At 50.2% G+C, this 19,514-nt stretch overlaps 1 protein-coding gene across 1 annotated transcript in view; it reads left to right on the top strand.

The window, feature by feature from the left end:
* Positions 1–17,128, top strand: part of CLNS1A (chloride nucleotide-sensitive channel 1A) — a 30,287-nt gene extending 13,159 nt beyond the window's left edge. Inside the window, exons 4-7 of the mRNA XM_088473798.1 lie at positions 202–312; positions 7,358–7,531; positions 8,593–8,664; positions 16,585–17,128. Of these exons, the coding sequence (XP_088329924.1) occupies positions 202–312; positions 7,358–7,531; positions 8,593–8,660 (353 nt within the window). The 3' untranslated portion in view covers positions 8,661–8,664; positions 16,585–17,128. The remainder of the gene's footprint in view (positions 1–201; positions 313–7,357; positions 7,532–8,592; positions 8,665–16,584) is intronic.
* The last annotated feature ends 2,386 nt before the right edge of the window (positions 17,129–19,514 follow it).

The following is a 19,514-nucleotide window of genomic DNA, read 5'->3' as shown; positions in this document are numbered from 1 at the left end:
TCAGTGCATAGAAATATTCGATTTATCGAATAACCTTTAAATTGACTGTAGATAGTTTGTGTTTAATCATACTTCATCTACCCTGAACATCTTTAATAGTTAGGGGGGGGGGGGGTTCTTCTGCTGACGTTTGTTTTGTGGCTGGACATACTGACGTGATAAAACAGGGTTATATGCTTGTAAATGTGCTTTTCATTTCAGTAGGAGAGATGTTCGCTGCAATGTGTGAGTGCCAAGCCCTGCACCCAGACATCGAGGACGAGGACTCTGATGATGACTTTGAAGGAGAGGAGTATGACGTGGAGGCACACGGTAAGTTGCGTTTCCTCCTCTCTGACTCTTTGCCCTACTTTCCTATCTTGTATGGATTTATGCCTGGCTTCATCCGTACATTAAGCTGCACAAAATGCGTCCAGATCGCTGAATGAGAAACGGAGCTGTCGTAAATAACGTACTACTTGCCCAAAAGCTGCTGTCGGCGGCCTTGTTTAGTTTTATCATGAGACTGTTGCTAAGTCCTCACTGTGATATGCATACTGGGGCCACTGGCATTAGGAAAACCTGGAAGAGAGCAAAGAACTAGAAGTAAATAACAAAATACCCATTTCTACTTCAGGGTCCATAGGGTATCCACAGGATACCTTGGGGTATAGGTGATGACGTCAGTCATCGGGCACCATAGAGTTAAGCTTTCAGCCTCCCAGGATGCACTAGGGTCCCCCTCCTATACCCCGCCCCCGAGCCAAGGCACCTCAGTTTAGTTTGGTGCCCGGCCGGAGTCTGGTGCACCTGTTGGAGTGGGGGCTAAGAAGAGCCCCTGAAGCTTTTCTGCATGCAGCTGTGGCTGCACATCTGGATGAACAGCATGGACAGTCAGTCCTGACGTCCATGCTGTCTTCCCTACACCCCCGCCGGTACCAGAACGCCGGTACCGATCCGGGGATGCTGGTGAGCATCTGGGGTCACAGCTAGCGCTGACCCCAGATGTTCCGGACCATGGCCGGATTCAAGGGGAACAGCAAGGTAAGCAGCGGGGTCCCGCGGTGGGTCTCCGCTGTTACATGGTCCAGAGTCCCCAGGCAGGGGGCTCCCTGGGGACTGGCTGCAGCGTGGAGCCAGGTAAGAACCTGCGCTTCCACTACCCCCCTGGGACAGCGGACTGCAGCAGAGCGTTAGCGCTGCGGCGTCCCGGGGGTTAAATGCATGCCAGGGGAGCGCGCGCCTTCCCTGTCTCACAGCTGGCGCCTCCCCCGCTGCACACAGCCCTCTCTGCACTCTGCCGACTGGTCCTGTGGCAGCGCTCCTCCCCCAGGCCAGCTTCTCTCTGCTCCTCGGCGGCCATCTTCCTGAACGCATGGTGAACGCTGCTGGAAGCCTGGAAGGAAGCATCTTGGTCTGGGTCCCCCCGCATACCTCTCCTCCGCTGTGGTCAGGTCTGTGTATGCAGCGCTGTGTCCTACCAGACCCTGTGTCTGCGTAATTGAGTGATCAGCGCTGGTTAGTGCAGGAATTGATTTTCTTTGCATTGTATGTGACTGTGCTAGCGCTGCTGCCTGTATCTTCTATTCTGACTGTCAGCTTTATTACTGTCCCTGTTCTTTCTGCTAAGCCCTTGCGGTGCAGTGCTGCAGGGTGGTCTCTCACCTCTTTAAAATACAATTGGTGAGAGGGGTCACATACTTAGTACCATCATGTCTGAAAGTGATTTTCCTCTCCGGCTACAGTGTACTACGTGTAAAGTACCTTTAGAGGAGGGGGAGGGTAGCGCGGAGGGCCTCTGCCGGCAGTGTTTGTCGATGGTGCGGCCTATTACGGTTACAGCACCGGTACAGGAGCCGCCCTGGGCTTGTTTCGCTCAGGCGCTTACAACCTTAGTGGGCCAGTTAGCTCCGCAGCCTGCGTTTACACAGATGGGTTTGTCCCAGCAGTCAGTGGTGTCGTCACCCATGCTGGGTTTCCCAAGACATTGGTGGTACCCCGCAGTCTCCCTATTCCCCTCTCCCGGTTTCTCAGGAGCCGGCGTGGGTTAACTCCCTGACGAGTTCTGTACAGCACTTGTCGGATGTGTTGCAGGGGGAGACTGTGATGCGGCTGCATAAACGGCCGGTGGCGTCTGTCTGCTCCTTATGAGGATGACGAAGGGACGTCTGATGATGGGGAGATTCTGGATCCTTACGATCAGGAACCTAACCTCTCCTTACTAAAGACGCTGACGCTAGGTCCAAGGTATATATTCCTGGACTTATTCGGGCAGTCCGCACAGCCTTGGTGCTTGAGGACGAAGTTCCCCCAGCTGCTAAATCCAAGTATGCCTTTTTTAAGGATGTGAAGGGTGGCGCCACAGTCTTTCCTCTTTCGGGTCAGTTAATGGACCATTTAGAGGAGGCGTGGAAACAGCCTGGCAAGCGATACAAGCCGCAGAGGTGCCTGGCGGTGGCTTATCCGTTCGCGGATAATTATTTTGCTAAGTGGGAATCCCCTCCACAGGTGGATTCTCATGTGACACGTCTTGTCCGTAGTGCCACATTACCGATGCCATCCATGTCCTCCTTTAAGGATGCTACGGACCGCAAGGTGGAGATCTGCCTGAAGTCCGCTTATTCCCTTGCGGGGGGGGGGGGGGTAGCGCGGCCGGCTATGGCCATTTGCTGGGTTGCCAGAGCGATGGAGCGCTGGTCGGATTCATTGGAGGCGTCCTTTGATTCCGACTGTCCGGCCGAACAAACGGAGTTGATTGGTAATCTCCGTGATTCGGCCACTTATATCAACGAGGTGGCCTTAGACATTAGCACACTGGTGTCTCGAATTTCTTCAGCAGCGATGGCTGCTCGTCGCACCTTGTGGTTGCGATCCTGGAAGGCGGACGCTGACTCCAAAAAGGGTTTGGAGGCGTTGCCCTTAACAGAGAAGTTCTCTTCGGTCCAGATCTGGACAAGATTGTGGCGACGCTGGCAGCAGCCAAATCGGCATGTCGGCCGCGGTTCCTTCTGGTTCAGGTCCATCGTCCTTACGGTCTTATAGGGCCCAGGGCAGGCCCAAACCACAGTCTTTTCCCCGACAGGCTGGTCCCAAAAAATCGTCCAAGCCCCGGAAGCTGGCATGGAGTACCAGACGTCCGGCCCCTAAGCCTGATGACAAGCCTGCGGCCTGACAGTCCAGGCCTCCCGTTGGGGGATCCCAAAGTGGGAGGCCGCCTGCTGCAGTTGGCCCGGTGTTGGTCGGTCACCACGACACACTTGGGTTCTCGAGGTGGTCTCCCATGGGTACGCCCTCTCTTTCCGGCACAGACCCCCGGCTCGATTCTTCACCACGGGTCTACAATCAGACCGGAGCAAGGCCACGGAGCTGCGGAAGGTCTTGCACACTATGCTCCAGGCTGGAGTTATAGTGCCTGTTCCATTCTCTCAGAGGGGCCAGGGTTTCTATTCAAATCTTTTTTTGGTGCAGAAACCTAATGGGTCGTATCGTCCGATTCTCAACAAGTCTTTGCGGGTGCCGAAGTTTCGGATGGAGACCCTACGGTCCATCATTCTGGCGCTGGAACCTGGGGACTACATGGTGTCATTGGACATACAGGACGCTTACCTGCATGTCCCTATTCTTTTGCGCTATCAACAGTTCCTCAGATTTGCAATCCGCAGCGACCACTTTCAGTTTCGGGCGTTACCTTTTGGCCTGGCGACAGCACCGCGTGTGTTCACCAAGGTGATGGCGGTCATGGCGGCTTCTCTGCGGCTGCAGGGAGTCCGCATGTTGCCGTACTTGGACGACCTGTTATTAGTGGCAGGATCTCCAGAGCTCCTACTACGCCACTTGGACCTGACCATTGCGCTGCTGCAACGGCGCGGCTGGTTAATCAACTGGCAGAAGTCCACCCTGATCCAGTCTCAGAGGATTCTGCACCTCGGAGCCTTATTGGACTCGGGACAGCAAAGGATCTTTGTGACGGAGGAAAAGATCTCTGCTTTACAGTCGAGGGTGCGCAGTTGTCTGCACAGCCGCCGGGTGTCTCTACACTCGGCGATGAGGTTACTGGGCTCCATGGTGTCGGTGTTCGACATGGTGGAATATGCCCAGTTTCACTCCAGACCTCTGCAGCACCTGATCCTGCCCAAGTGGAACGGGCTGCCTCAGTCTCTGAAGTCCCAGACGATAGTGCTCACCCCGGAGGTTCGCCTGTCCCTTGCCTGGTGGTTGCAGTCGACCCATCTCAGCAAGGGACATCCGTTCTGGGTACCAAATTGGGTCCTGTTGACAACGGACGCCAGTCTTCGGGGCTGGGGAGCAGTTTCGGGTCCACACTTGTTCCAGGGCAGGTGGACGCCGACAGAAGCGGAGCTTCCAATAAATATCTTGGAACTCCGTGCGGTCTTCAATGCTCTCCAGCAGGGGGTTTTCCAGCTCTGTGGTGCGTACCATGTTGCGAGCTCGGAAACCGTCGTCCGCGAAGATATACCATCGCGTGTGGCATACGTTCTTCCAATGGTGTCGACCGAGAGGTTATGCACCGCGGGAGTTTCGTCTGTCTAGGATACTTGCCTTCCTACAAGCGGGACTAGATCATGGGCTTCGCCTTGCTTCTTTGAAGGTACAGGTTTCGGCCCTGTCTGTCTGGTTTCACCGTAGGATTGCTACAATCCCGGATGTGCGCACCTTTATGCAAGGTGTTCTCCGCATTCAGCCGCCCTTTGTTCCACCTGTGGCGCCTTGGGATTTGGCTGTGGTCCTGAGGGCTCTCCAGGGACCGCCGTTTGAACCACTGGGCTCAGTGGATCTTAAATGGCTAACAGCTAAGACTCTTTTCCTTCTGGCCATAGCTTCGGCCAGACGTGTTTCTGATTTAGGGGCTCTCTCTTGTAGATCCCCTTTCTTGATTTTTCATGGGAACAGGGCAGTGCTCCGCACTCGGCCTGAATTTCTTCCCAAAGTAATTTCCCAGTTTCATGTTAATGAGGAAATAGTTGTTCCGGCCTTTAACTCACCTGGTCTTTCAGTGGGTGAGGCCACTTTGGATGTTGTGCGGGCCTTAAGGACTTATGTTGATCGCACTTCTTCGTTTAGGAAGTCTGACACCTTGTTTGTCCTCTATGGCTTCCGTAAAAAGGGTTGGCCTGCTTCAAAGCAAACTTTGGCAGCCTGGATCCGTATGGCTATTTCTGAAGCTTATCTTCATGAAGGTCTGCTGGCTCCTCCTTCTTTGAAGGCTCATTCCACTAGGTCTGTGGGTCCTTCATGGGCAGCTCGACGTGGTGCCTCTGCAGTCCAGATCTGCAAGGCTGCTACGTGGGCCTCTGTCCATACCTTCGTGAGGTATTACAGGTTTGACACCTTCGCCTCTCAGGATGCTTCCTTCGGGCGGCGGATTCTCCTTTCAGCATAGGAGCGTCCCCACCCTTAAAGGATAGTGCTTTGGGACATCCCCAAGGTATCCTGTGGATACCCTATGGACCCTGAAGTAGAAAATATGAGAGATGGTAAGAACTTACCTTTGTTATCTCTTTTTCTACGAAGTCCATAGGGTTCCACAGGACTCCCGCCCTGTCGCACCTGTGCTGCAGATGGGCTTTGGTCTGGTCACCGGTTTTCCCGTCTCCTTCTGGTGAGAGTGTGATTCTTGTGTGCATCCAGATCTTCTTTCTCTCTCTTCCTTCTCCTCCTCCAGCCTATGGCTTGGTAACTAACTGAGGTGCCTTGGCTTGGGGGCGGGGTATAGGAGGGGAACCCTAGTGCATCCTGGGAGGCTGAAAGCTTAACTCTATGGTGCCCGATGACTGACGTCACACCTATACCCCAAGGTATCCTGTGGAACCCTATGGACTTTACGAGATAACAAAGGTAAGTTCTTACCATATCTCATATTTTTATGCATCAAGTAAGTCAGTTTATTCTGCAAATTAAGGGGGTGATTCAATTAGCCGCGAGGTAGACGTGTTGCCATTGTAATGGCGTCTTTTTTTTTTATATTGCTCCCCTTGCGGCTAAATCTCTCCACGAACTGGCAGATCTCTGTACGCAATCCTATGAGGCTGGAGCTACCGTGAGCTGGGCATATGCATTGCATTGTTGCTTATCTGGGTGTTATGGTCGTGAATGTAGCAATGTTGTTTATGTACTTTGTAAGGCGCTGCGGAACACTTGTGGCGCCATCTAAATAAACGATGATAATAATAATATGGCCGCAGTAACTCACAGGCTAGACATCTCGGCCCTAATTGAATTATCCCCTTAGGTTCCTTGTGATGGCTTAAAGTACTTGCAGTGTATTTGACTTGCTTATTGTCTCTTACTATCTCTCAGGTAAAGGGTAGTAAAATACTTTCACTTGTCCTTTTAAAGCTCCCGTTTGTCCCCTCAGTACAAGTTACACAGTTTCTTAGTAAATTTTGCCCAAAGAAACAAAATTTGCAAAGCGGCGGGTTCTAAACCCCGGCGGTTTGGTGGCGGTTTTGCTATCCGCAGATTAACTGATTCCAAAACCGCCGTCAAAACGCATTTTAGAACAGAACAGGGCTGTCATTTAGAAACCGCTGCAAAACCGCCACCAGATCACACGGGGTTTAGAATCCGCCACTTAGTACATTTTCTATTTGGCTTTCTGTCACAAGAGAAACCATAAGCGGAGTATTTATCATGCTGAACTGTCACCAGCATTTTTACTCTATTACTTACGTTGAACGTGGAATTGTTACGTCACAAACCTTTATCCTTTTCTGTGTGTTTTTGTACTTTTAGTTTACATTGGGGGGTGATCGGTCAGTCATTGCTCCTAAATTTTTATTGTTACACAATTTTTACATATTGCCTTTATGTATTTGTTGTATGGATAGGTGTTTTTAGTGCCTTTTGGGTTTTCCATGTGTAATCCTTTGCTGACCAGGGTTCCCCTGCATGATGTGTAATGATTATGCTTTGTAATACTCTGTCCTGGCCCTGTCCGCAGTACACGTAACCTCCAGCTGTCATGCCACCTTATCTTGTTTACAGAATTGGCTTACTGACGCCATGGGATAATCCTATGGCCTCACAACTGCTGTCTGTCTGTAGGTTCATGTTCTGGTCTAGGCCAATATTAGGAAGGATACGTGTGACCAGCTCTGGTTAATCTTTGTACCTGCTCTGTATCTTGCACACTGAGGCTCAACCGCGACAGTTCTGCTGCCGCTAAGTGTTTTTGCATCTGTGAAAATGAGAATGTATATTTTAAATACGTTAATGCTCCCAAGGGGGCATCTGTCACATGTGGAGGTGTTTCTTAGTTGCATCGTCTGTTACGGAACGGACATAAGGGAATTAACGGATGTGTGGTGTTGTTGCCAGACACTGTAACTAATAGAGGCATTTACACCATTTCTTCCAGAACGGGGGCAAGGTGACCTCCCCACGTTTTACACGTACGAGGAGGGCTTGTCCCGGCTCACCTCCGAAGGCCAGGCGACGCTGGAGAGGTTAGAGGGCATGTTGGCCAACTCTATCGCTAATCAGCACACAATGGCCGGAGTGCGGACTGAAGACTCCAATCTGGAATATGAAGGTAATTTAATTATCCAAATATGATGTGACAACTTACATAGCGGGGTCATTATTGATTTTTATAGCGCTCACATATACCACAGCGCTGTACAGAGAATATTTGGCCATTCACATCAGTTCCTGCCCCAGGGCAGCTTACACTCTGTTCCCTATCACATGGACAGGTACATATAGGGTTCCTCTGTGTTGTTCCTATGGTATCTAAATGATTTCTATCTATGTGTAGCACATGTGTACCTCTAGGTAAATGACACCCAGGTCACAAATCCTCAAATGAGTTGGTCAATGTAAACAAAGCTCTTTAATGATATTACAAGTAGATTATGAGAACTGGCACTTGCAGATAAGGCTAGAGAGGCACATGAGTAACAGATTAACGTGGTTCATCACACGCTGAGATTCCAAATAAAACTGAGTATAAGCTATTAAATTGTCATTGTATTTAGTGCTTTTGTTTTGATCACAAATTCTCTTGCTGCCCCCTGCTGGCAATAAATGGTTATTCTGGTAATTAACATGATTAATCCAATGAGAACTCTGATCATCAAGACCCCTGCCGTAGCCGAGCAAGCGATTTAAAGTTGTCTGTAGAATGATTACCAATGTAGGAAAAACTCCCAGTTACAAAGAATATATTTTCTTTTTAAAGTGGTATCTACTGTATGACCACAGTCTGAACGGATGCAGCAGTTTCTGGGGTTTAATGTGCATTCATGACACGGCAGCCTATGGATGAACCTCTGAAAGTGGATGGATTGGAGGTTACAAAGTCCTGTTATGACCCATCACCTACAAACTTAAGCAAAATACTCACTAAACAATATATGTTACGATCTATCGTACCGATCGCGCAGTGTTTACGTCACCAGGGGCCGTTCATCGTTCTCTCATCTGTGATGCTGCACAGCAGATGGGGCAACGCAAAGAACGGCGCCATGCAGTGTGCGCGGCTGGCGCAATGTATCGATACAGCGTGTCGTTCCGTCACAGGGTACACATATAGTATAGTATGTGTATACAGCTTAAGAGTTGTACAGTAAGCTTGAACCATGTGTCTTCCAGATGGCATGGACGTGGAAGCTGCACCCGCTGTGTCCGGGCAGTTTGAGGATGCAGATGTTGATCACTGAAGCGGTAAGTAGGGCTGCTATCATGTTGCAGACAGCACTGCTGTTCCCATCAATTCGCAGCAGTTATGGGAGGTATAAGTCAATGTGTATTTTTTTCAAGGCTATATGTCCGTTATCATGCTCTTATATATTTCTACTTCAGGGTCCATAGGGTATCCACAGGATACCTTGGGGTATAGGTGATGACGTCAGTCTTCAGGCACCACAGAGTTAAAGTTTTCAGCCTCCCAGGATGCATCTGGGTCCCTCTCCTATACCCCGCCCCCGGGCCAAGGCATCTCAGTTTCGTCGGTGCCTGGCCGGAGTCGGAGGCACTGTGCAGAGGGGGGCTATGAAGAGCCCCTGAAGTTTCTTTTAAAGGCAGCGCTGGCTGCACATCTGGGAGTACAGCATGGACAGTCAGTACTGACGTCCATGCCGTCTCCCCTACACCCCGCCGGTACCAGAACGCCGGTACTGATCCGGGGATGCTGGTAGACATCTGGGGTCACGGCTAGCGGTGTCCCCAGATGTTTTGGACCATGGCCGGATCCAAGGGAATGCAGGTAAGCAGCGGGGTCCCGCGGTGGGTCCCTGCTAGTCACATGGTCCTGAGTCCCCAGGCAGGGGGCTCCCTGGGGACTGGCTGCAGCGTGGAGCCAGGCGACCAACCTGCGCTTCCACTACCCCCTGGGACAGCGGGCCGCTGCTGAGCGGCATGCGCTGCGGCGTCCCAGGGGTTAAATGCATGCCAGGGGAGCGCGCTTTCCCTGTCTCACAGCCGGCGCCTCCCCTGCTGCACACAGCCTCTCTGCTCTGCCTGATTGGCCACAGTGTGTCAGCTGTCCTCCCCAGGCCGGCCTCCTTCATCTTCTGCTCCTCGGTGGCCATCTTTAAAGCATGGTGAACACTGCTGGAAGCCTGTGAGCGGTGGCATTGCGGTCTGGGTCCCCCAGCATACCTCTCCTCTGTTTGTCACAGGTCAGTGTATGCAGCGCTGAGTCCTACCAGCCTGAGGGTCTGAGTAGTTGAGAATCAGCGCTAATAGTGCAGGGATTTGTTTCTTCTGCATTGTATGTGACTGAACTGCTAGCCTGCTGTCTGTACTTTCACTTTCTACTGTCAGCTTTATTACTGTCCCTGATCTTGCTCTGCTCAAAGCCCTTGCGGTGTGCAGGGTGTTATTCACACTATACCAATACGTATAGGTGTGAGTGTCACATACTTACCATCATGTCTGAGACTGATTTTCCTCTCCAGCTCATGTGTACTAAATGTAAGGTACCAATAGCGGAGGGAGAGGGTAACGCGGAGGGGTTATGCCCCCAGTGCCTGGCACTGTCACGGCCGATTATGGTCACGGTCCCGGTACAGGAACCTCCCTGGGCTTGTTTCGCTAAGGCGCTTACAACCCTTGTGGGCCAGCTAGCTCCGCCACCTGCGTTTACCCAGACGGGTTTGTCCCAGCAGTCAGTGGTGTCGTCACCCATGCGGGAGTTCCCGAGACAATTGATGGTACCCCACAGTCTCCCTGTCCCTTCCCAGGTTTCTCCGGAGCCTGCGTGGGTTAATACTCTTAACTACATCGGTTCAGCATTTGTCCGATGTTTTACAGGGGGAGTCTGTGTTGCGGCCTCATAACGGCCGGTGGCGTCTTTATCTGCTCCTTATGGGGATGACGATGAGACGTCAGATCATGGGGAGATTCTGGATCTATCTGACCAAGAACCTCTCCGTACCAAAGAGCCGGACGCTAAGTCCAAGGTGTATATCCCTGGTCTTATTCGAGCGGTCCGCTCGGCTTTAGTTATTGAGGATATTGATCCTTTGGTGGCCACATTCATATATGCCTTTTTAAGGATATTAAGGGTGAGGCTACGGTGTTCCCTCTTTCTGATCAATTAGTGGATCATTTAGAGGAGGCGTGGAAAAATCCAGGTAAACGGTTCAGCCCCAGAGACGCTTAGCCGTGGCTTATCCGTTTGCGGTCAATTATTTTTCTAAGCGGGAATCCCCTACGCAAGTGGATTCACATGTCACACGCCTAGTCAAAAGTGCCACATTGCCTATGCCTTCGATGTCATCCTTGAAGGATGTCACTGACCGCAAGGTGGAGATCTGCCTCAAAGCCGTTTATTCCCTTGCAGGGAAGCATCCAGACCGGCTCTGGCCGTGTGTTGGGTAGCCAGAGCTATGGAGCGCTGGGCGGATAATTTGGAGGCGTCTTTGGACTCTGACTGTTCGGCTGAACAGACCGAGTTGGTGGGCAATCTCCGAGACTCGGCCACTTACATTAATGAAGTGGCCTTAGATATTTGTATGCTCACCTCTAGGATCTCCTCTGCAGCCGTGGCTGCTCGTCGCACCTTATGGTTGCGTTCTTGGAAAGCGGACGCGGATTCCAAAAAGGGATTAGAAGGTCTGGACAGGTACTATTTGGTCCAGATCTGGACAAAATTGTAGTTACGTTGGCAGCAGCAAAATCTGCATGTCTTCTGTCTGCTACGATTCTTTCTAGTGCTGGTGGGTCGTCCTTTTGGCCTCACAGGGCCCAAGGTAGGCCTAAAGTACAGTCCTGTCCACGGCAGGCTGGGGCCAAGAAATTGTCCAAGCCCAAGAATCAGGTCTGGAGTACCAGATGTCCGGCTCCTAGGTCAGATAACAAACCTGCGGCCTGACGGTCCAGGCCTCCTTTTGGGGGACCCCAAAGTGGGGGGCGCCTGCTTCAGTTCGCCCGGTGCTGGTCGCAGTGCATGTTCCAATTTCCCAGAGGGGCCTGGGTTTCTATTCCATTCTATTTTTGGTGCAGAAACCCAATGGGTCTTACCGTTCAATACTAAACCTAAAGGCCCTCAGCAAGTCCTTGAGGGTGCCTCTGTTTCGGATGGAGACCCTGCGGTCCATTATTCTGGGGACTACATAATGTCATTGGACATCCAGGACGCTTACCTGCATGTCCCTATTTTTTTGCGCCATCAGCAGTTCCTCAGATTGGCAATCTGCAACGAACATTTCCAGTTCCGGGCACTGCCTTTTGGCCTGGTGACTGCTCCACGGGTATTCACCAAGGTCATGGCGGCTCTCCTGCGGACGCAGGGAGTCCGACTGTTGCCTTATCTGGACGACCTCCTGTTGATAGCGGGGTCTCCAGAGTTTCTTTTACACCATCTGGATCTGACGATTGCGGTACTGCAACGTCACGGCTGGTTGACAAACTGGCAGAGGTCCACTCTCACCCCGTCTCAGAGGATCCTGCACCTCGGGGCCTTATTGGACTCCAGGCAGCAGTGGATCTTTGTGACGGAGGAAAAGATCCTTGCTTTGTAGTTGAGGGTGCGCAGTTGTCTGCAGTGTCGTCGAGTGTCGACACACTTGGCAAAGAGATTATTGGGCTCAATGGTGTCGGTATTCGACATGGTGGAGTACGCCCAATTTCACTCCAAACCTCTGCTGCTATTGATCCGGTCCAGATGGAATGGATTGCCTCAGTGTCTCAAGTCCCAGACGTTGGGGCTCACTCCGGATGTTCGCCTGTCTCTAACCTGGTGTTTGCAGACGCCCGTTCTGGGTGGCGAACTGGGCCCTGTTAACAACGGACGCCAGTCTCCGGTGCTGGGGAGCTGTCACGGGTCCACACTTGTTTCAGGGCAGGTGGACTCGGGCGGTAGCGGAGCTTCCAATAAACATTCTGGAGCTCCATGCGGTGTCAAGAGCTCTCCAGCGGGCACAGCCGGTTCTCCAGGGTCACCCTGTGCAGGTCCCGTCGGACAACGCCACCACGGTGGCCTATTTAAACCAGCAAGGAGGAACCGGGAGAGTGGTCTTTATACCAGGACGTCTTTCGGAGTCTGGTGGACAAGTGGGGTCTTCCAGAGATAGACCTCATGGCGTCCCGGCACAACAACAAGTTGCCGGTGTACGGGTCTCGAACATGAGACGAAAAGGCGTCTCTGGTGTATGCCCTGTCCGTCTAGTAGATGTTCCAGTTTGCCTACCTTTTCCCTCCGTTTTCCCTTCTTCCGCGGGTATTACGGAAATTCAAATCAAGAAGGAGGTACGCTACTGTTGATAGCTTCCGAGTGGCCCAGACGGCACTGGTTCTCCGACCTCCAGAGTCTGTCAGTAGACGTTCCTCTGAGGTTACCATTACGACCGAATCTGCTGTCATAGGGTCCTTGTCTTCACCCGGACCTGACTCGGTGTGGCTGTTGAAACGGTCATGCTAAGGTCCAGAGGGTTTTTCTAGCTCCGTGGTGCAAACCATACTAAGAGCTTGTAAACCTTCCTCGGCAAGAATCTACCATCGTGTGTGGCATACTTTCTTCCGGTGATGTAGACCTAGAGGTTATTCCCTTAGGGAGTTCTTCCTGTCTAGGGTGTTGGCTTTCCTACAGGCTGGACTGGATCATGGGCTTCGCCTGGCTTCTCTGAAAGTGCAGGTGTCTGCCCTGTCAGTCTGGTTTCATCGTAGGAATACTGCGCTCTCTGATGTGCACACCTTTATGCAAGGTGTTCTTCGCATTCAGCCACCTTTTGTTCCACCGGTGGCGCCTTGGAATTGGGCTGTGGTCCTGAGAGTTCTCTAGGGACCGCCGTTTGAACCACTGGACTCAGTGGACTTTAAATGGCTTACAGCTGAAACCATATTCCTTCTGGCCATTGCCTCGGCCAGACGGATGTCGGATTTAGGGGTTCTCTCTTGTAGACCCCCTTTTCTGAATTTTCATAGGAATAGGGCGGTGCTTCGCACTCGTCCGGGATTCCTTCCCGAAGTGGTATCCAGTTTTCACATCAATGAAGAAATTGTTGTGCCGGCTTTCAATTCACCTGGACTTTCAGTGGGTGACGCCACTTGGGATGTTGTGCGGGCATTGAGAATTTATGTTGATCGCACTTCTTCTTTTAGGAAGTCGGACGCCTTGTTTGTCATCTATGGCTTCCGTAAAAAGGGTTGGCCTGCTTCAAAGTAGACTTTGGCAGGCTGGATTCGTATGGCAATTTCAGAAGCTTATCTTCATGAAGGTCTTCCAGTTCGCTCCTTGGTGAGGGCTCATTCCACTAGGTCTGTGGGTCCTTCGTTTGCAGCTAGACGTGGTGCCTCTGCAGTTCAGATCTGCAAGGCTGCTACGTAGTCTTCTGTCAATACCTTTGTGAGGTATTACGCTTTTGACATCTTTGCCTCTCAGGATGCTTCCTTCGGGCGGCGGATTCTCCTCTCAGCACAGGAGCGTCCCCACCCTTAAAGGATACTGCTTTGGGACATCCCCAAGGTATCCTGTGGATACCCTATGGACCCTGAAGTAGAAAATATGAGATATGGTAAGAACTTACCCTTGTTATCTCTATTTCTACGAAGTCCATAGGGTTCCACAGGACTCCCGCCCTGTCGCACCTGTACTGCAGATGGGCTTTATTCTGGTCACCGTTTTTTCCGTCTCCCTATGGTGAGAATGTGATTCTTGTGAGTGTCCAGATTTTTTTCTTCTCTCTTTCTTCTCCTCCTCCGGCCTATGGCTTGTGACGTAACTGAGATGCCTTGGCCCGGGGGCGGGGTATAGGAGAGGGACCCAGATGCATCCTGGGAGGCTGAAAACTTTAACTCTGTGGTGCCTGAAGACTGACGTCATCACCTATACCCCAAGGTATCCTGTGGAACCCTATGGACTTCGTAGAAATAGAGATAACAAGGGTAAGTTCTTACCATATCTCATATTATATATATATATATATATATTTTTATTTTATTTTTTTCGCGCTCTCTTTCGCGCTCTCTTTCGCGCTCTCTTTCGCGCTCTCTTTCGCGCTCTCTTTCGCGCTCTCTTTCGCGCTCTCTTTCGCGCTCTCTTTCGCGCTCTCTTTCGCGCTCTCTTTCGCGCTCTCTTTCGCGCTCTCTTTCGCGCTCTCTTTCGCGCTCTCTTTCGCGCTCTCTTTCGCGCTCTCTTTCGCGCTCTCTTTCGCGCTCTCTTTCGCGCTCTCTTTCGCGCTCTCTTTCGCGCTCTCTTTCGCGCTCTCTTTCGCGCTCTCTTTCGCGCTCTCTTTCGCGCTCTCTTTCGCGCTCTCTTTCGCGCTCTCTTTCGCGCTCTCTTTCGCGCTCTCTTTCGCGCTCTCTTTCGCGCTCTCTTTCTCTCTTTCGCGCTCTCTCTCTTTCTCTCTTTCGCGCTCTCTCTCTTTCTCTCTTTCGCGCTCTCTTTCTCTCTTTCGCGCTCTCTTTCTCTCTTTCGCGCTCTCTTTCGCGCTCTCTTTCGCGCTCTCTTTCGCGCTCTCTTTCTCTCTTTCGCGCTCTCTCTCTTTCTCTCTTTCGCGCTCTCTCTCTTTCGCGCTCTTTCGCGCTCTCTCTCTTTCGCTCTCTTTCGCGCTCTCTCTCTTTCGCGCTCTTTCGCGCTCTCTCTCTTTCGCGCTCTCTCGCGCTCTCTCTCTTTCGCGCTCTCTCGCGCTCTCTCTCTTTCGCGCTCTCTCGCGCTCTCTCTCTTTCGCGCTCTCTCGCGCTCTCTCTCTTTCGCGCTCTCTCGCGCTCTCTCTCTTTCGCGCTCTCTCGCGCTCTCTCTCTTTCGCGCTCTCTCGCGCTCTCTCTCTTTCGCGCTCTCTCGCGCTCTCTCTCTTTCGCGCTCTCTCGCGCTCTCTCTCTTTCGCGCTCTCTCGCGCTCTCTCTCTTTCGCGCTCTCTCGCGCTCTCTCGCGCTCTCTCTCTTTCGCGCTCTCTCGCGCTCTCTCTCTTTCGCGCTCTCTCGCGCTCTCTCTCTTTCGCGCTCTCTCGCGCTCTCTCTCTTTCGCGCTCTCTCGCGCTCTCTCTCTTTCGCGCTCTCTCGCGCTCTCTCTCTTTCGCGCTCTCTCGCGCTCTCTCTCTTTCGCGCTCTCTCGCTTTCTCTCTTTCGCGCTCTCTCGCTTTCTCTCTTTCGCGCTCTCTCGCTTTCTCTCTTTCGCGCTCTCTCGCTTTCTCTCTTTCGCGCTCTCTCTCTTTCTCTCTTTCGCGCTCTCGCGCTCGCTCTCGCTCTTTCGCTCTCGCGCTCTCGCTCTTTCGCTCTTTCGCGCTCTCTCTCTTTCGCTCTTTCGCGCTCTCTCTCTTTCGCTCTTTTGCGCTCTCTCTCTTTCGCTCTTTTGCGCTCTCTCTCTTTCGCTCTTTTGCGCTCTCTCTCTTTCGCTCTTTCGCGCTCTCTCTCTTTCGCTCTTTCGCGCTCTCTCTCTTTCGCTCTCAATGGCACTTAATAAAATTCATATTGCAATAAAAAAAAAAAAATATCTTGCATAATTTAGGATAGTGGGGTATCTGAGGCATTACTGCATAACCTATTTCAGAGGTTCCCAAACTTTACCACCATTACAGCCCATGTTTTCAGGATATCCATGCTTCAGCACAGTTGAATAAATGAGGGCCTTCGTGAATTAGACTTAACCATCTGGACTCGAGCATAGATATCATTAAAACCTGGATTGTAATAGCGGAGTTTGGGAACATCTGACCTATTAATCTTTTATATAGTGCCTACATACTACGCATTCCTTTAGAAAGAGAATATTTAGCCATTCACATCAGTAATATATAATTTACAATCTATATTTGCTGCCACCCGGCGCTGTGTTCTGTAACCTTTTATGCTCCAGTGTATCACATATTATATAGACCGACCAAGGTCTATCCCGGAACGCCAGCTCTAGGACATCGACAAGTGTGAAATGCTCTTTAAAGCGTTTCACGAGCGCCAGCAGTACGGGTTAGGTATGAAATGTCGACATGGTCCTAATATTGACATTGACCATGTCAACATAATGGATTGTGGACATATCGTCCTTGGTGCCGACATTCTCAATGTTCCGGGAACTAAACACTACTTGTCGACATTATGAATTATTTAATATCTATCTAGATTTTGGCTTCTAAGCAACAAGCCTGTTCCTGTATATTGTCACTAGTATATTGTATAACCACTACCTTCTCTCTGTCTCCTCAGGGGCAGGCGTTACCTGGTGACAAGTGTTAGTCCCAGCAGCTGTGGTTCTTCTGGTATCCCGCTTACATTAGACTTGTTTTACTTACTGAAACATTTCTGCCTACTCATTCCGGGGAGATCTGTGCGTTCTGGCTACGGCCTGAGAGTAACTTTTTTTTATTTTTTATAGCCCGGCTTAGAACTGTTCTAACGGCTGCCACCTTATAGGTGACCAATTACTGGTGTGGTATCAATTCTATGGCGATATACATCCCCCATCGTGACTCTCCTGGAGGAAGTCATCCGATTAGAAGTTCTAGATTTATACTAGAAAGTTCCGTTTACAGTAGCGTAGCTTCACATATTGCACTTGGTTATCTAGTTTTAGTCAAAAATCAAACTGTTTTTGTCTTGGTGGAGCTGTTAAAGTAAAAAATAAAATCTAAAATCGGTTTGTCTGTTTAATAGGAAATAATATAGATTGGGAAACCTCCAGCACTTCCTTGTAGAACTGGATAATATTTGTTTAAGCTCCTTTTTGTCTAATAAAATTTAGGTTTTTGTATCACTGTTGTGTGATTAAGTTCTTCATGACCGGGGGGATATTTTATATCACTTTACATTTAGGAGATGTAACGTCGGTTTTTGTGGGTTAGAAGCACCTGTCGGTGTTAGTGAACGTAGATTTGTGACTTGTGCTCAGGTCTGGCCCAGCAGGACATACAGTGCATCCAGAAAGTATTCACAACTCTTCACTTTTTGCACGTTATGTTGAAGCCTTATTCCAAAATGGAATAAATTCATTTTGCCCTCAAAATTCTACACACAATACCCCATAATGTATAGTGTATTGTTGTGTAAAGTTGTAAATACCCCATAGTGTAAAGTTGTGGTTTTTTTTGTTTGTTTTGTTTTTTATGATTTTTGCAAATTTAATAAAAAAAAAAACTAGTCTCCCAGTTCCTGCCGCTGAAAAACATCCCCACAACATGACGCTGCCACCACCATGCTTCACTGTAGGGATGGTATTGGCCTGCTGATGAGCGGTGCCTGGTTTCCACCAAACATAACGCCTGGCATTCACGCCAAAGAGTTCAATCTTTCTCTCTCACGGTCAGAGTCCTTCAGGTGCATTTTGGTAAACTCCAGGCGGGCTGCCATGTGGTTTTTACTAAGGAGTGGCTTCCATCTGGCCACTCTACCATACAGGCCTGATTGGTGGATTGCTGCAGAGATGGTTGTCCTGGAAGGTTCTCCACAGAGGAATGCTGTAGCTCTGACAGAGTGACCATCAGGTTCTTGGTCACCTCCCTGACTAGGGCCCTTCTCCCCCGATCACTCAGTTTAGACGGCCGGCAACTCTAGGAAGAGTCCTGGTGGTTCTGAACTTCCATTTATGGATGATGGAAGCCACTGTGCTCATTGGGACCTTCAAAGCAGCAGATATTTTTCTGTACCCTTCCCCAGATTTGTGCCTCGAGACAATCCTGTCTCGGAGGTCTACAGACAATTCCTTGGACTTCATGCACTGTCAAGTGTGGGACTTTTTATATAGTCAAAATCATGTCCAATCAACTGAATATACCACCGGTGGACTCCAATTAAGCCGTAGGAACATCTCAAGGATGATCACTGGAAACAGGATGCACCTGAGCTTAATATTGAGCTTCATGGCAAAGGCTGTGAATACTTTATGTACATGTGATTTCTTACTGGGTTGTTGTTTTTTTTTATTAAATTTGCAAAAATCTCAAACTTTTTACACATTGTCATTATGGGGTATTGTGTAGAATTTTGAGGACAAAAATGAATTTATTCCATTTTGGAACAAGGCTGTAACATAACAAAAAGTGAAGCAGTGTGAATACTTTCCGGATGCACTGTAGATCGGCTACTGGCAGCCGGGCTATGCGCTGGCTTCCTGTGTAACTACATATTACAGCGAGATTACCTTCCGGTTACAAAGAATCACTAAATAACTTTTTTTCTTTATGGTTCACACAACAATCTGAACACATGTAATTTATTACCAGCTCCACCGTTAAATATTGCCTCCCTGCCACATTAGGGAGGGGGGGTTAATTGTTTTTTTGGGGGCATCTTACCTAATGGGCTTCTATCAGACAAACACATTTCTCACAGCCTCCTTAGAGCTTCAGAACCTGGTGCGTCTGGGTGCGTTAGACACTAATGGGTGTCTATTGAAGGAACTATTGAATTGTTCTAATAGATGCCCATTAGCGAAGATGCCCCAAAAAACTATTACATTCTTCCCTAAATGTCTGAAGGTCATGTCTTCCGCCTGACCCCCCGTGACCCACCCACACACACACACACCACGTGATATAGGTCATTGAGGCTGAGTTGCTGGGACATTCTGTCTCTGTTATATTCTCAATTGCAGAACATCTTCCATAACCATATTATAAATACAACAAATCTGACTATCCTAGGTGGTACAATACATTTGATTTACCAGCCCAATAGACTTGGTACGTCTGCAATGTGCTGGACAAGCTAGGGGAAATTGTCAGTGAGATAAAGGATCACCATTGGCTGGATTTCTTTTTATAGTGTCACCAGCCCAGCGTGTCGTAGCCTGCTGCTTGTACCATGTGCTTTCTGCCCCCCCCCCCCCCCCTAGTGAAAATGGTTCCTCTGAATCGGGCCCCGAATGTTTTACCTCAGGCTCCACCCAGCTCACACAATTGCATGGCCTGAGTTGGAATGACATGAATGCAGCTGCACATTGGGGCATACACAAGTTGCAGTGGAGCAGGAGTCTGTCTGCTATACCAGTGCTTCTCAACCTCAACCCTAAAGTTTTCCCAGCAGGTCCTGTGTTGAGGATTTCTGCCTGAAAGCAGGTGGGAGAATTACTGACCCAGCAACAAAAAAAACTCTGCTGTGCATGATGTAAGAAATGCACATAACCTGACCTGTTGGTGGTG

The sequence above is a fragment of the Taudactylus pleione genome, unplaced genomic scaffold (genome assembly GCF_031769625.1).
Source record: "Taudactylus pleione unplaced genomic scaffold, aTauple2 ptg000140l, whole genome shotgun sequence".
Lineage (NCBI taxonomy): Eukaryota > Metazoa > Chordata > Amphibia > Anura > Myobatrachidae > Taudactylus > Taudactylus pleione.
Note: the sequence above shows the minus strand (reverse complement) of the source record. Positions and strands in the feature narration are given on the sequence as shown.